Below are 15,710 nucleotides of genomic sequence, written 5' to 3'. Positions count from 1 at the left end.
TATTATTTGTCTATCTCAGATAAACTGATCTAAACTTTGTTGCTGCATAATTAATTATAATGTTATGGAAAACTCTAATAAATGTATGTAATAATAAAACATGAAAAAATATTAATAGGAGATCTCTAAGATACTCCAGGTGTCAATGGGCTTGATGAAAGTTTAGAAGTAGGCTATATAAATAACTCATAAAAGAGATTTTGTTCAACTTTCAAGTATTAGAAACCAGACATGCATTAAGTATATTTTAAAACACTTAAACTTTTAAATGACAAAATAAATTAATTCTGTAACATATCATAGAAATGAAAAAATGCAATGTCAATTCATTTTGATACTAATGTTATATTTGTGATTTAAAAAAACCTCTTTGGAACTTATTCTAATTTTTCAAGCCAATAGAATGTATTTTGTGTATCAGTTCTGCCTCTCTGGCTTTTACTTGTCATAATTATTTGTTCCTTAAGTTCAATTTTCAGTTCTACATTAGTAATACAGCAGAAATTTACATGTAAATAATATTATAAGAATCACACATTACTAAGCTGCTTGTACTAACAGTTTTGCTTTCTCCAAAATCTCATATTGTTGTGGTAAAACCCACAAAGGAAACAACGCATTTGAAGTTTTTAATTCAGAAAACTGCCAATACCAGTCAGTCAGCCTAGAAAACATGCATACACAAAAACATATAGACTGAGCAGGTTATATTCAGTTATATGTATATATAATATATACTTATATACATGCAATTAAAATTAATGAAAAAAAAACATCAATTTGAAGAAGAGTGAAGAAGGATATATGGGATGGTTTGGAGGGAAGAACAGGAAAGAAGAAATATTATACTTAAATTATCTCCAAATTCAAAAAATAAAAGTTGATGATGGAACTGGAAGATGTTCATTCTAAACATGTGCCAATTTGTTAACTGCACATTTCTTCAAATTAAAATCTCAAAAGAAAATGTTTTCAAACATGTCACAATTGGGAAACCTTATATGAGAAATAATATTCTAATTGACCTCTGATGAAATTCCAAGTATCTCTTTTCTTGTTCTGTTCATTAATCATGAATGGCTTTTTTAAAAATCCCAATAGGAGTGATGAAGTTATTGAAAGGAAGTCAAAGCAACATGCAGATATTTATTCTCATGGGCTTTTCTGATTACCCAGAGATGCAAACCCCACTCTTCCTGCTGTTCTTGATCATCTACACCATAATAGTGGTGGGGAATGTGGGGATGATTATACTCATCCACATGAACCCCAAACTCCACACTGTCATGTACTTCTTCCTCAGCCATTTGTACTTTGTTGATTTCTGTTTTCCACTGTAGTGACACCAAAACACTTGGAGAATTTGGTTGTAGAGGACAAGACCATCTCTTTCTATGTTTGTATCTTGCAGTTTTCTTGTGCCTGCATTTTTGGTGTAGCTGAAACATTCATGTTGGCAGCAATGGCCCATGATCACTTTGTGCAGTTTGTAACCCACTACTCTATACTGTTGTTATGTCTGACCACCTGTGTGGGTTTCTGGTGGCTGGATCTTATACATGTGGAAAAGCGTGCTCCCTAACACTCACGTATTTTCTTCTTACCTATCATATTGTGAGTCTAGCATCATCAATAACTTTATCTGTGACCACTCTGTAATTGTGTCTGTCTCTTGCTCAGACCCCTACATCAGTCAGACACTATGTTTTATTATTGCTGTTTTCAGTAAGGTCAGCAGTCTGCTGATTATTCTGAGTTCATATATGTTTATTTTCACCTCAGTTATGAAGATTCCTTCTGCTATTGGGCGTCAGAAAACCTTTTCAACCTGCGCCTCCCACCTGACCACCATTTCCATCTTCCATGGCACCATCTTCTTCCTCAACTGTGTTCATAAACCTAAAACCTCTTGGCTCATTGTTAAAGTGGCTTCTGCATTTTATACAGTGGCAATTCCCATGCTGAACCCACTGATATACAGCCTGAGGAACGAAGTCGTGAAGGAGACAATCAGAAAATTAGTTCTCACCCAGTCTCATTGTCATTGAGTGTCTTAGATTTAATGTTTCATTCTGAAAATTTGACTTATTATACTATGCAATGCATACTTCTTTCAGTGCAATCTATGATTCAAATAAATTTGTCAACATTATCACAGTTACTGTGTCTCTGGAGATAACATTTTGTGATGGTTAATTTCTAATATATTAAAATATAAGGTACTATCTTATAAACAAGTGAAAACTGAAAATATTAAATCTTGAACACTGTTGAAATAGTTGACCATTATTTTAGTTATAATCCACGCTAAAATTTTATTTGTGTATTTTCAAAGTAAATGGATTCAATTTATCATAGATGTATAAATTATCATGGACTCATCAAAGTTGCAAGAAAATTCACTTTTCTGAGATAACTTAGGTGTTTTTATTTGAATGTTTTTGTAAATTTTTGCTTCTTTTGTGTTAAATGGACAGATTATTTTAATTAATGAATATTGTATCATACTTAGCAAATAGATAAAAGAGTGTTGTTCTGTATTCCCTAAATTTTGTTGCAAAAATTCTTGAATAGTAAAGGCACTAGAATATTTAAATAGCATAATTGTGAAATAAACTCACATAATTCTGCCCTTCAAACTTTAAATGCCCTTCCCCTATAATGAGATTGATGACTACCTTATATGTCATCCCTGATCCTTCATCCAGTAGCTGATGGAAGCAGAAGCAGGCACCCACAGCTAAACACTGAGCCAAACTCCTGGAATCCAGTTGCAGAGAGGGAGGAGTGATGAGCAAAGGGGTCAAGACCAGGCTGGTAAAATCTAGAGAAAGAGCTGACCTGAACAAGGGGGAGCTCATGAACCCCAGACTGATAGCTGGGAAACCAGCATAGGATCGATCCAGAACCCCTGAAAGTGTGTATCAGTTAGGAGGCCTGGGCAGTCTATGGGGTCTCTTTTAGTGAATCAGTATTTCTCCCTATTGTATTATTGGACTTTGGAACCCCATTCCACATAGAGAGATGGTCTCTCAGCCTAGACACAGGAGGGAGATCCTAGGCCCTGCTCTAAATGATGTGACAGACTTTGAGGATCCTCCATGGAAGGCCTCACTCTGCCTGGAGAGCAGAAAGGATTAGGATAGAATGTTGTTAGGGGGCAGGGGAGGAAGGTAATGAGAGGAAACTGGGATAGACATGTAAAACAAAATTGTTTCTAATTTAAATAACAACAAGAGGAGAAAAAAGAATTAAATGCAAAAAATGTTTAAAGCCATTCATTATAATTTGTTTTATTAACAATTATAGAAGAATTACTAAATAATAAAAGACTTGAGTTTTATTTCATATTATACTCCAATATAAACTTAAATATAATAGGGGACTTTATACACAAAAGATATAAAATATTAGCATAAGCAATACAGTATTTTAACATTTGAGGTACATTTTTTTATAAAATGTAAAATAGACCATCAAATAATAAATGAGTTCAAATTAATCTGCATTAAAATTGGGGGTAAAATTTTATTATTTGAAAATAACACCATGATGTAAATGAAGATGAAATATAGAGAAATTGATCTGTTGTTAAAATATTTGTTGTGAAACAGGTTATCTCTAAACATATCAAGAAATAACTAAAAAATAGTAAAGAGACAGAAATGATTTTGTGATTTTAATTTAGTGAAAATGATTATACATAATATATGATATGGCCACATCATAATTATTCTCTTTATGATTATGATATATGAGCAACACATGCATACATATATTAAAAGTTATACATTGCACAATACACACATACTTTGTGGTGTGCATAAGTACTCAAATGAATTGTACTTTGACACCTTCCTTATAATAGATGTATTACTGTGCTTTTGAGAGTTGGATGATGAGATGTAATTATCCTAATAATCCTATTGAGATTTAGAGTGCAACTGTAATTTTCTTATTAAAGAATGACTTCTCATCATGTGTATGTTTCATATGATTTCTGAAGTTTTTCTATTTCTGTGAAGAATGTGTTTGGGGTTTTTGACTGAGATCATAATAAGTCTCTATATAATATATGAGATGCCTCAAAATCTGGTGTCTCATACAGACTCAGTTGCAAATGTTTGTCGCACAGTTGGCCAATGTGCAAATATTTCCGTGATGATGGCTATACAACACAATTCTGAATTGCTAATTGTACATGTGAGAGAGTAATAATGTAGGGTCCTCAATTCTGGAAAAGGCCATACGATAAAATTTAAAAATTTAAGCACAGGTCTTTCAATACTTACCAATGACTTTACATGCTAAATAATACTATTTTAATGGCTTTGAAAAGGTAATATATATTTAGGAATGAATACTTTTTGTTTATGATTTCTTCCAACAGACCTTCAAATCATTAATATAATAAATATATTAATCATAATCCTGTACTGAAGGGATTGAAAAAATCTCATACTTGGGTCTTAGACTAATATATGTGTTTTAAGTGAAAAATACTTTTGCACCTAAATTTTGAAAATCTATAACTTTATACCTATAATTTTGTAATTATAAGTCGTTTTGTGCCTTATTTTCGTAATGATTTATACTTTAGCTCTATATGTTTAAGCACACATAAGTATGTACCCATTGCCTAATATAAGTGTTATATCTGCAGCCAAAAATTCAGCTGGAAGCATAGGGGACTGTCTTTGCCTTAATTATGTACATTGCAATTTGTTTTTATAAACATCATTTTATACTTGTAATTTGAACATATTTATTTTAACTTCTTGATGAGAATGTACCTAAAATCAATTTGATTCTGCTATAAACTATGAGTTATTTACTGGTCCACTGCTTTCACTTGGCCTCCATTACTTTACAACAAATATGTAGACAGCAGAGTTAAAATTCCCATTGACACTAACCTTGTAGGGTCACAGGGCTGACTGTTAGCTGAGACAACGCATTTCTTAAAGAAGTTTCACACACACCTTTGAGTCACAGTGGCTTCTATGTTTTTTTGACTAGTATTTAAAGAAAGAACATATAAACTGTAGAGAGCATCAAAGTACTTCCAATCTGGAACTTCACCTTTCCTGTGTCAGAGAGAGAGATGATGATTAGACATTAACAAACCTAAGTTCTAACCACTGTCAGAATTTGTTGTACAGGAGATTTGTTCCTTTGGGAAGTGAATGTCTTAACCTATTGGAATGTATAGTTTCTTTATAAAACTGCGATGAGGAACTCCAACCTTTGCTTAATTGTGTCACTTCTGGATCTCAAGAATCAATAGAGACATGAAACCAAATATTGTTTTTAGGTTGTAAGTAAACAGTGTATTTTGAGAATAACATTCCACTCATCTATATCATTTCTATTGACCTTGTCTGAAGACTTAGTTTAAAAGGTGACACCAGTGTTTCAAGGCATGCTTTTTGTTATTTATTTAATTTTTCATAGATAATATAATCACATCATTTCCTCCAGGTACTTATTCCTTAATGTTGTTACAGTCATGTATGTACATAGCACTAGAAAACTTGATCTCCACTGGTATATTTCAGGACCACTGCTGTGTAGGATTGGAGTTCTGTTACTCCCCTCTTTTCCGTTGTGTCAGTGTATCATGAGAGGTCACATGTAAATAGAGCTCTGTTCCTTATTCCATAAACAAATTGCCACCCAGAATATGAAAGGGAGTGCAATCATCAATTGACAACAACATAATAAAGAAAATTTAGTTTTATTCAAGGGAGTCTCATTAATGAAACAAAATACGTTTTAGTGTAAGTCAACATCCTCAGGAGTAGATAGCCAACAGAAAACAAATTCAGGGGAATCTTTGGAGGTTGCTTATCCTGTATTATCTTGCCAATGCTTTTTTTAAAATGTTATTTTGATTTTATTTTATTTCATTTATTTCATATCCTCTTTTTCTAACCTATAGGTCTTTACATATATATTATGGCTTCCAGTTTATTGTTTTTATGAGATTCCTGAGTGTGTGAATTAGTGGATCTCTGTGTGTGTATCTGCTTCTTTCATTTTTTAAAGGAAAGTAGAATTTATTTATTTATTTTATGAACAAATTTATTTTACATATCGATCCCTGTTCCCTCTTCCTCCCATCATCCCATGTTCCTCCCAGCAACCCCCCATCCCACTTCCATCCACTCTCCAGGGAAGGTGAGGCCTTCCATGGGTAATCCACAAAGTCTGTCACATCATTTGAGGGAGGGCCTAAGCCCTCCTTCATGTGTCTGGGCTGAGAGAGTATCCCTCCATGGGGAATGGGCTCCCAAATTCCATTTTTGCACTAGGGATAAATACTGGCTCCATTGTCAGAAGTCCCATAGCCTGCCCATGCCTCCTAACCAGCACCCACATTCAGAGGACTTGGTTCGCTCTAATGCTGGTTTCCTAAATTTATGACTGTGGTCTCTTGGTCAGGTCAGCTGTTTCTATTGGTTTCTCCAGCATGGTCTTGATCCCTTTCCTCATCACTACTCCCTCTCTACAACTGGATTCCAGGAGTAAGGCGGACCAGTCGAGCAATGCATAACATACCTGACTACATATGTCTGTTTTCTTGTGCCTTTTCTTGAGCTCTTTTCCTCTGTGTGTTTGACTTATTGTGTTGCCATAAGTTTTGTTTTATCTTTTATTTTTATTTCTGAGAAGCTATTTTGTTTTCTAATGAGAGAAAGAAAGTGGGTGAAACTAGATGGGAGGGAGGCAGGAAGAAACTTGGAGTAGTAAATGGAGGGGAAGCCATAATAATGATGCATTACATGAGGAGAATAAAAGCTATTTTTAATAAAAAAGAAAAAAATTCCCGACTGAAACATTTTAAAATGAAAAGTTATCTTCGGAAAGTTTTATTGTATTCCTTGAAAATTCTGAAATTCTGCTTTGTAATTTTCATGCGATTTACCTAATGTTCTGAGAAAGTTCTGTCTGACAAATGCTCCTTAGGAAATGGCATGAATGCTGGATTATAAAGCCCAAATAGAAGAACACCTTACAACATACACTGGAAAAGTCAGAGACCATTCTTCTGCTTTGTGTCTTATACAAAATATGTAACCTTTTGGAGTGTTTCACAAAAGTATTTACTTATTTGCTTAAAATTGTTGTATACTCTTCCCCCAATCAAAAGAGGTCCACTGAGCCTAACAGTAGATGGGAATTTGTATGGCTGTCGTCTTAAATATACACTAACAGAGCATGAGAGTGAACATCATGGCAGAGTGTATCATCATTAAAGATTCATCAAAATGATGTCTGGTGTTCATCTTAATTGTCTGCTCTGAGGTCTGCATGGAATGGGTTTTCTCTCGAGTGTGAATCCCCAGACACAGCAGGTAAACATATAAGGTCTTCTCTTCCTGCTGTGCTGGATCCACACATCACCAGAATCATGGTGACTCTTCCTCTGTAGCAAGTAAGTTTATTCAGATTTCTTTCACTATTGTGAAAATGTTATTTTTCTGACATTGTAATAAAGATGTTCTTTGATCTTTCTTTCTATGTAAAGGCATTAATGCAGATAAATAACATTCAGGAAGTAGGTATATACAGAGAGAGAGATATTTTTCTTCTGACTTTGACAATCCACTAACAAAGACAGCAAAAAGCTTCCTCTCTGCCTAGGCATCAATGACACTCTAATACAAAAGATGACCAAATAACCGGTATTGCTGAATCTTTTTTCTTAGATTTCTCTACTCTTTTCTTTGTTGGAATTAAAAAAATATGTCAATGTTATACCTGTGCAAACAATCAAACTACATTGGCCTTTCTTATTGTTCTTTGAGATTTGTTAGACATTTCACACATAATTTTTAATTAAACAGGAGATACTTCTGCCTCAGTTGGTAACGGATAGGAATAATGATTCCAACTGAAAGAAATGTGAGTGTGGATGTTATCTTCACCCTTTTGGGTTTCACAGACTACCCTGAGCTTCAGATCCCCCTATTCCTGGTCTTTCTCTTCATGTACATCATCACTGTGTTGGGAAACCTTGGGATGATAGTGCTTATTAATATCGATCCCAAGTTGCACACTCCCATGTACTTCTTCCTCAGCCACCTCTCCTTTGTTGATTTCTGCTACTCAACAATCATCACGCCCAAGCTGCTTGAGAACTTGGTCCTGGTTGATAAAACTATCCTCTACTTCAGCTGCATGCTGCAGTACTTTTTGTCCTGCGTGGCTGTGGTGACTGAGTCCTACTTGCTGGCAGTGATGGCCTATGATCGCTTTGTGGCTATCTGCAATCCCTTGCTGTATACAGTTTCCATGTCACAGAGGCTGTGCAATCTGCTTGTAACTGGATCATATCTCTGGGGTGCATTTGCCACCTTGATTCTCCTCTGTTATGCTCTCCGGCTAAAGTTTTCAGGATTTAACGTCATCAATCACTTTTTCTGTGAATATACTGCTCTCATTGCTGTCTCTAGTTCTGATATACACATCCCTCGCCTGCTGCTCTTTTGTTTTGCAACCTTCAATGAAGTGAGTACACTACTGATCATTCTCACATCTTATGTGTTCATTTTTGTGACGGTATTAAAAATCAAGTCCACCAGTGGACGTCGCAAAGCCTTCTCTACCTGTGCCTCGCACCTAACTGCCATCACTATATTTCATGGAACCATACTTTCCCTGTACTGTGTACCTAACTCCAAAAACTCTCGGCAGGTGGTCAAAGTGGCCTCTGTCTTTTACACAGTTGTCAACCCCATGCTGAACCCTCTGATCTACAGCCTGAGAAACAAGGATGTGAAGGAAGCTGTCCAGAAAGTAGTGGGCATAAAGGCCTCATTTCACTGAACCATGTTAAGATGTGTTCAATGCTAGCATAAAATTAGAACAATAGCTGTTTCTAGCTTCTGTGGTATGTTTGCATACATTCACTAGATTGTGATGAAATAAGGACTGATAAATTTCATTCAGTAGATGTTTACTATTTGGAGAAAGTACAAAATATTTTGGTGAACAATATTTATTTGAAACCTATAATAAAAAATAAAACACTAAAAAGCATTGCAGACTGTATTGTATGGATAATATATTTTTGAAATAATGATTGTAACTAATGCAGAAAACTTGTCTGTTTTTGTTTTTGTTTTTTTGCATGTGCCACAATAAGCTTCTGACACTAAAGTTCACAGAAATATTGTCATTGTTGCAAGATGCCTGTTATTATACTACATTATTACAATGCAAAGAGTAGCTATATATCATATATTCGTTCTTTGCGCCCTATAACTAGTACATATCATATAGAGAACACTGAACTCTATAGTCATGTTTTGTCGAGAGGCTGGCATGAAAAAGATACATACTTTTGGCAGAAAACATTAAAATTTCTAAGGAAATGAATAATTGTGTGACTTGACTTAAAAACTTAACTCTACAAATTGAATATCTACTTACTTTTATACAAGGCAATTATGAGACAGTTTGAGTGTTAGAGGACATGGACATTAATTTGGTTTCATACAGGAAAATATTTGAATTATTTTTATTATTTCCTGCTAGCACTTAGATGTTATTACACAAAAAATTACATGTTTCATTTACAGAATAATCAATTGTCTAAATATTTACCAGCAACATTTATAGTAATTCATACAAAAGTAAAGGAAGAAAATTTATGCAGAAATATTTAAGATCATATTTCAATACTTATATTTAACTGTTTATATGAATGAGCAAGCAAACTTAATGATTGGTGGTAAGATTTTCATGAATTAAAATAAAATTTAGGGGGGGAGGGAAAAAAATAAAATAAAATAAAATTTAATCATAAGGCAATACTGTAGATTTTAACATAAATTATGTCATTTCTATTTATCAAAATTTTATTTTGGAAGAAATAACCACATGCAGAAAATATTAGCTTTAAATTTCTCAAAAACAGCAAATGTCCTTGAAAATTAATTGATTGATAATAAACACTGAGAAACTATCACTTACATAGATAAATTGATATAAGATATACCTGGTGTATTTGATAAGTACAATCACCTTTTTAAAAGAGGTTTTTCTCATGATGAAAATGGAGTATTATCATTTCTTACATGTTAGAAAGGTAGGAAACCAAAATTTAATGACACTGCTGTCATTAACATGTTGAGGTAATAGCACTCATAGGCTATGTGTTTGATTATTAGGTTCCTAGTTAGCAGAACTGTTTTTGGAAGGATTATGAAGTTTGTACTTAATGGAAGAGGTGTGCCACTGGGAGTTGGCTTTGAGGTTTCAAAACCCTGTACCAATCTCTCTCTACTCTCTCTGTCTCTCTCTGTCTCTCTCTGTCTGTCTGTGTGTGTGTGTGTGACTGTCTGTCTGTCTTTCTCTCTCTCTGCCTCCTGCTTGTGAATAAGATGTGATGTTTCAGCTTCTCCAGTACCATGCCTGTCTCTCTGCTGTCATGTTTCCCACCATGATGGTCCTGAACTCTAACCTTCTATAATCATGAAACCCCAATAAACACTTTCTTTTATAAGCTACCATGATCATCATTATTTGTCATTGACATAGAAAAATGAGACAACAAACTTAGGTGAAGTGGTAAAGAAACAAATATCTTATGCATTCTAGCAGTGATATAACAAGATCCATTATTTACATGAGGGCAATTGAATTCCTTTTGGAATTGTTACATTCAAAAGCCATAATCCTAGGAAATAATCCCAGAGTCAAAGTAACAAGCTTACAGGAACATATATGCCAGAATAATGTGTAACAGCAGCAAGATGCATGGAATTCAATAAGAAATAAATAAATAAAAATTGTCTACTATCAAGGAGGAATGAAATATGAAAATGTTTAAATATTGATTTTGTGTTGCCAGGTGCATTTAAAAATATTTATTTTATTTAATTTTCTGTATATGAGTATTTTGCTTGTCAATGCATCCCATGTGCTTTCTTGATGCTGGAGGAAACTGACAAAGATTACATATGATTGAGAACCTCCATGTGAGTTCTGGTACATTATCTCAGAACCGATGAAAAAACAGTGGCTCTTAACCACTGAGTCATTTCTCAAGGAAACCTCAGTTGCATTCTTAAATGAGTAAATACAAGATCAGGAAGAGATACTTTCTATTAAAAAACATGTCATATAGTAGAAATTATAATTCAAAAAGCAAGAAAGAAAATATGGCATAACATTTCATGAAATACATTAATCAATAAATAATTATATGTCAGAATTTCAAGAATATGAGAAAAGAGTTAGGTCTCAAAATTTGGAGAATTTAAGCACAAATAATTTAATCTCAACTTGATTTGGAATTTCCTTGAAAGAATGGTCCCAAAAATAAGTTTGAATAAAAGTTGTAATGAATATCTTTAATTTCAAAATACTTTGTAAATGACCAATGTTAGGAGTCTTTCTCTGTCCCACCACCCAACTCCCAAATAAATGACATGGAGACTTATTATTATGAACGATTCGCCAATAGCTTAAGCTCGGGTATAACTAGATCTTAGAACTTAAATTAACCCATTTTTACTAATTTGCTTCCTTCCTCATGGTTTTATTACCATTGTACTACCCACGATGCTTCCTATGAGTCCTCATAACTTCTCCCTTCTACTTCCCGGTGTTCTCTCTGATCTGAAACACCTGTCTACATATTGGCCATTTAGCTTTTTATTAGAACAATCAGAGTGATACTTTTTCACAGTATATGAAACAGTTATTCCACAACAGTCCAATGTTTTCCTCTGAAACAGAACAAGAAGTCCTTGGGATAGTGATTGATGTTCAAGTCAAGATGAGTAAAGATGAAAAATGAATCTTTGATAGTTTAAACTCAAACAACTAGTAACCTAATATCAAAGAGATGAAAGTGGTATTTTAAATGGATTTATTTAGTTCCAGATAGAAATTTATACCAAAAATGTATATTTACTGTAGCTGACTTAAAGGCACAAGATGTTCAAACTTTTTATATATAAAATGCTAAATAAAGGTGTAAATAAATAAGTGTTTGGTTACTACTAAATGTTTCTATGTGCTGATTTCATTGTTATGAAAATAAAGAGCACAATATTTATAATTCCCTTTTTTAATTGATGTCAAGATCTCACCATAGTGAATGAAAAGAGAAAGTTCAGAATACAAATATCTCCTATGTGGAAGGAAGTAGGGGTAGGTTGGGAGGCTGGGGAGGTGCTGGAGGAGGGGAGGGAGAGGGAACTGGGATTGACATGTGAAGCAAGCTATTTAACATTAAAGTAATAAAAAAGTTAAAAAATATTGTTCTATAGTTTTATTATATTAAGTAATACCAACAAACAAGTACTATAAAACTGCTTTTAAAATGCTTATAGATGCCTACAAATATATGTTAATTATTTACTTTTACCATAATGTCACCTAGTACTAGTCTTGCAAACAGCAATAGAAAATACATAATACAGTCACATAGTGCAAAGTTGCTAGCCTTCATAGCAAGTAAATTTTTGTTTAAATATTTTGTTTATTCTCTGTATATTTTGTGCGTATACAAAATGTGTTTGCATATTATCTGTTGCCCACTACCTTTTTAATTCTACAGAATTTACTAAACTTTCTCCATTAAAAATTTATATCTTTAAATAATTATTTTTAATAGCTCAGTGAGTTAAATTAGATTAACATAGGATAAAGGGCATGGGTCTCATGGAGCAGAGAATGAAAAATCTACCAGTGGCTAAATCCCAAGAGAAAAGTCAATTTCTTTTATTTAGCTGCTGTAACTGCCAATTATCTGAGAAAAGTTAAGCGCAAACCAAATTATGTGTATAAACATTAACAAGGCAGTTTGACAACAGTGACCATTTACTGAAATCAGTAGACTCCCCACAAGGGCCTATGATCTCACCATTCACCAATTTAAAATAATTTACTATACTGATCATACATGCAGAGCTGTATTAACACCAGATTGAAAATAAGGAGTTCCCCCATAGTAGTTCATCTTGCCATTATTGCACTAGTGACCACACTTTTCAGGCAGCTCAGTATTGTAGTGTACCCAATATGGTGCAGTATAGGACCACTGACATCTTTTCTTCCCTGGTAGTCATGTAGAGCTTTCCACCACTATGAAATTATTTGAGAACAAACGTGCTTGTAAAAACAAATCAAACAATAAAACAAAAAATCTGTAACACTTCTTGTAGCTATTGGAGTAAATAATTTCTTACTCCATAAATATACTTTACTGTGGCCTTGTCTGATTTTTTTCTTAAAATAATATCTATAGTAACAGCATTTACAGCATTCTCAGAATATAATTCCATGCTAACTTTTAGAAATCACTTTTATATACAAATTTGATCAATAAGGAAATGTGTTTCCTTCCAGTTCCATATTAAATATAGTATAGCGCCCATGATAAACCTGTCATAAATGATAATGTAATAAATAAAACATGAGTACTTACGTATTATCTTGTTATATTTTACTCATTTCCCGGAATTTCTCCACTTGAAAGCCATGTTTGGCAGCTGTTTTATTTCTACCTGCTGATTTATACACTTAGAGAAATTTATGATTAATTATGATGCCCACATAAGTAAAAAAATCAGATACTTGAGTATATTTCTTTAATAACTCTTTATCAATAGCGTTATATATGTATATTTGTGCATATATACATATCATAATAATTCTGTATGTTTGCTCAATGGAAAAGCATGGTAAACTTAGATGAAACCATTCTTACAGTTTTCTAAATGAGATGTTGATTTACATTTGTAAGTAGTTTCAGCATGGTATACTTCATTCTTAAAATCCCCATGACCTGACAACAGAAAGAAAATTATTATTGCAGAGTAATTTTGTTTATTTTTGAATGGATACTTCCAAGTAATCTTTTAATTGGCATGTGATATATTGACATTAAATTGCTATTTCATGAAGCATCATTCAGAATTAATTTTGGTGGATTATCTTCTCCATAATAATTGAAAAATTTTGTTTTACTCCAGTAACATGGAAAGTTTTATTCAACAATTAATGAATATTTACAAAATACTAATCCATGCAGGACTTTGAAGATACTGGTAAACCTAATAATGAAATTAATGCTGTTGTGAATATTTTATTTTTGCAAGGAAAAACAAACTATAAAATAATTACAATGAAAATCAAACCCAAGTTTCAAATATGTTCAACAATGTCTACACCATGTAGAGTAGTCCCTTCAGTTTGAGAGGGCTTATATAAGTAGCGGAGCATGAAAGATTATATCCCTCCAAATGGTCATTTTGTAAGAAACAAAACACCTTAGGATGAACTACATGGATCAGTAGAGTTATCTACTGAGAAAAGAAACATCTACTGTGAAAAAAAAGATACTAAACCTTTTCTTTAGTTGGGGTTTACATTTGATAAAGTTTTCTTTTATCTTTAATTAACTATAATGATCTGAGAGCAGAATATTCATATACCTCAGATACAGTCAGCATCCTATGGAAAGAGATCATCATGGTTGGCAAAAATATTAAATTACTGTGTAATAATGCTGATTTCTACAATACATTATACCTCATAATAAAAGAACCATTAAGAAGTCATTCTTTGGCTATAAAATAACATGGACTAATTTTGTATATTTAAGATACACATATATTTGTTAATGATAAACCATTATTCATATTACATTACATTTATGAGCTGTCTCTAGTTATTATCTAATTTGTTTCCACAAATATATCAGATGAAGTGATTAATTTTAATTGTTTATTTTATGATCTCAAGAGAATTTATTAATAGTCTCTAAAGGTGCCTTCCTGTCAACAAGATTCTAACAATAAATAAAGAATCCAGATGTCACTTTCCAAAAGGAAAGGCCCTGCCTTCATCCTTAGCAAGTTGGTTTCTAAATTCTAGACATAAACATTTATGGAAACTCAGCATTCATGAGTAGAATATTCTTTAAAAGTCTTGTGAACGATCCAGAACCACTGGGTACAGTCTTTCTGTAAAATTTTAGGGTTCCTGGCCTAGGTAAGTACCCTAAGAATTCTATGGAAACTGGTGCCTTGGGTGGGAAAAAGAACAGCTGTGAGAATCTAAGACTTTCATTTTTATAATATTTTGAAAATAATTCAAGGATTAGTTCTCAGATATTTATGTGAGGTGAAATAAATATTGTCATATAATAAAGACAATAAAACGGAAGATTAAGATTATTAAGAATAAAATTCATATAGCAGGAAAGAGTTTATCTTTTTCAAAAGACAGAAATCCTCACCTGATCAAATAAACAGATAATGTGAGTTCCTTTGAAAAAATTGATCAAGACATTACAAACATCTGACAAATCATTAATTCTTTGAGAATTCCATGTTATATTTTAATAAAATTTGATGCTCCTCACATTCCCCAGTCCCACTCTCCTTCTCTACCCATTTAATTTTCTATCATTTTTTTCAGTGCATACTCTGAATTTTTTTTGCAATACAAACATGACTTTTGCTTCATTTTTGTAAAAGAACTTTTTAAATATAAATGCCTAATTTAATTGGAGTGTCATACACAATGTCAAGAGTTGCCTATATTTCATGGTGATTTTCTTAAATTTAATTGAAAATAGATTTTTTTTCTCACACAGTATATCCTGATTTTGGTTTTGCCTGCCTTTACTAGTCCCAGTTACTCCATTCTCTCCTCCTCTAATCAGGATCTGCTTTCTTTCTGTC

The 15,710-nt window shown here is 33.1% G+C and overlaps 1 protein-coding gene and 1 pseudogene across 1 annotated transcript; both read left to right on the top strand.

The window, feature by feature from the left end:
- Positions 1 to 1,106: 1,106 nt before the first annotated feature.
- Positions 1,107 to 2,048, top strand: LOC101837747 (annotated as a pseudogene).
- A 5,839-nt stretch (positions 2,049 to 7,887) lies between these two features.
- Positions 7,888 to 8,832, top strand: LOC101842919 (olfactory receptor 5D14-like). The gene has a single exon (XM_005065008.1). The coding sequence runs from the start codon at positions 7,888 to 7,890 to the stop codon at positions 8,830 to 8,832; it is 945 nt and encodes a 314-aa protein (XP_005065065.1).
- The last annotated feature ends 6,878 nt before the right edge of the window (positions 8,833 to 15,710 follow it).

The sequence above is a fragment of the Mesocricetus auratus genome, unplaced genomic scaffold (genome assembly GCF_017639785.1).
Source record: "Mesocricetus auratus isolate SY011 unplaced genomic scaffold, BCM_Maur_2.0 Super-Scaffold_100004, whole genome shotgun sequence".
Lineage (NCBI taxonomy): Eukaryota > Metazoa > Chordata > Mammalia > Rodentia > Cricetidae > Mesocricetus > Mesocricetus auratus.
Note: the sequence above shows the minus strand (reverse complement) of the source record. Positions and strands in the feature narration are given on the sequence as shown.

What these genes read in the sequence shown, in the direction of transcription:
- LOC101842919 (XM_005065008.1), top strand. Translation starts at nt 7,888, where the DNA reads ATGATTCCAACTGAAAGAAATGTGAGTGTGGATGTTATCTTCACCCTT.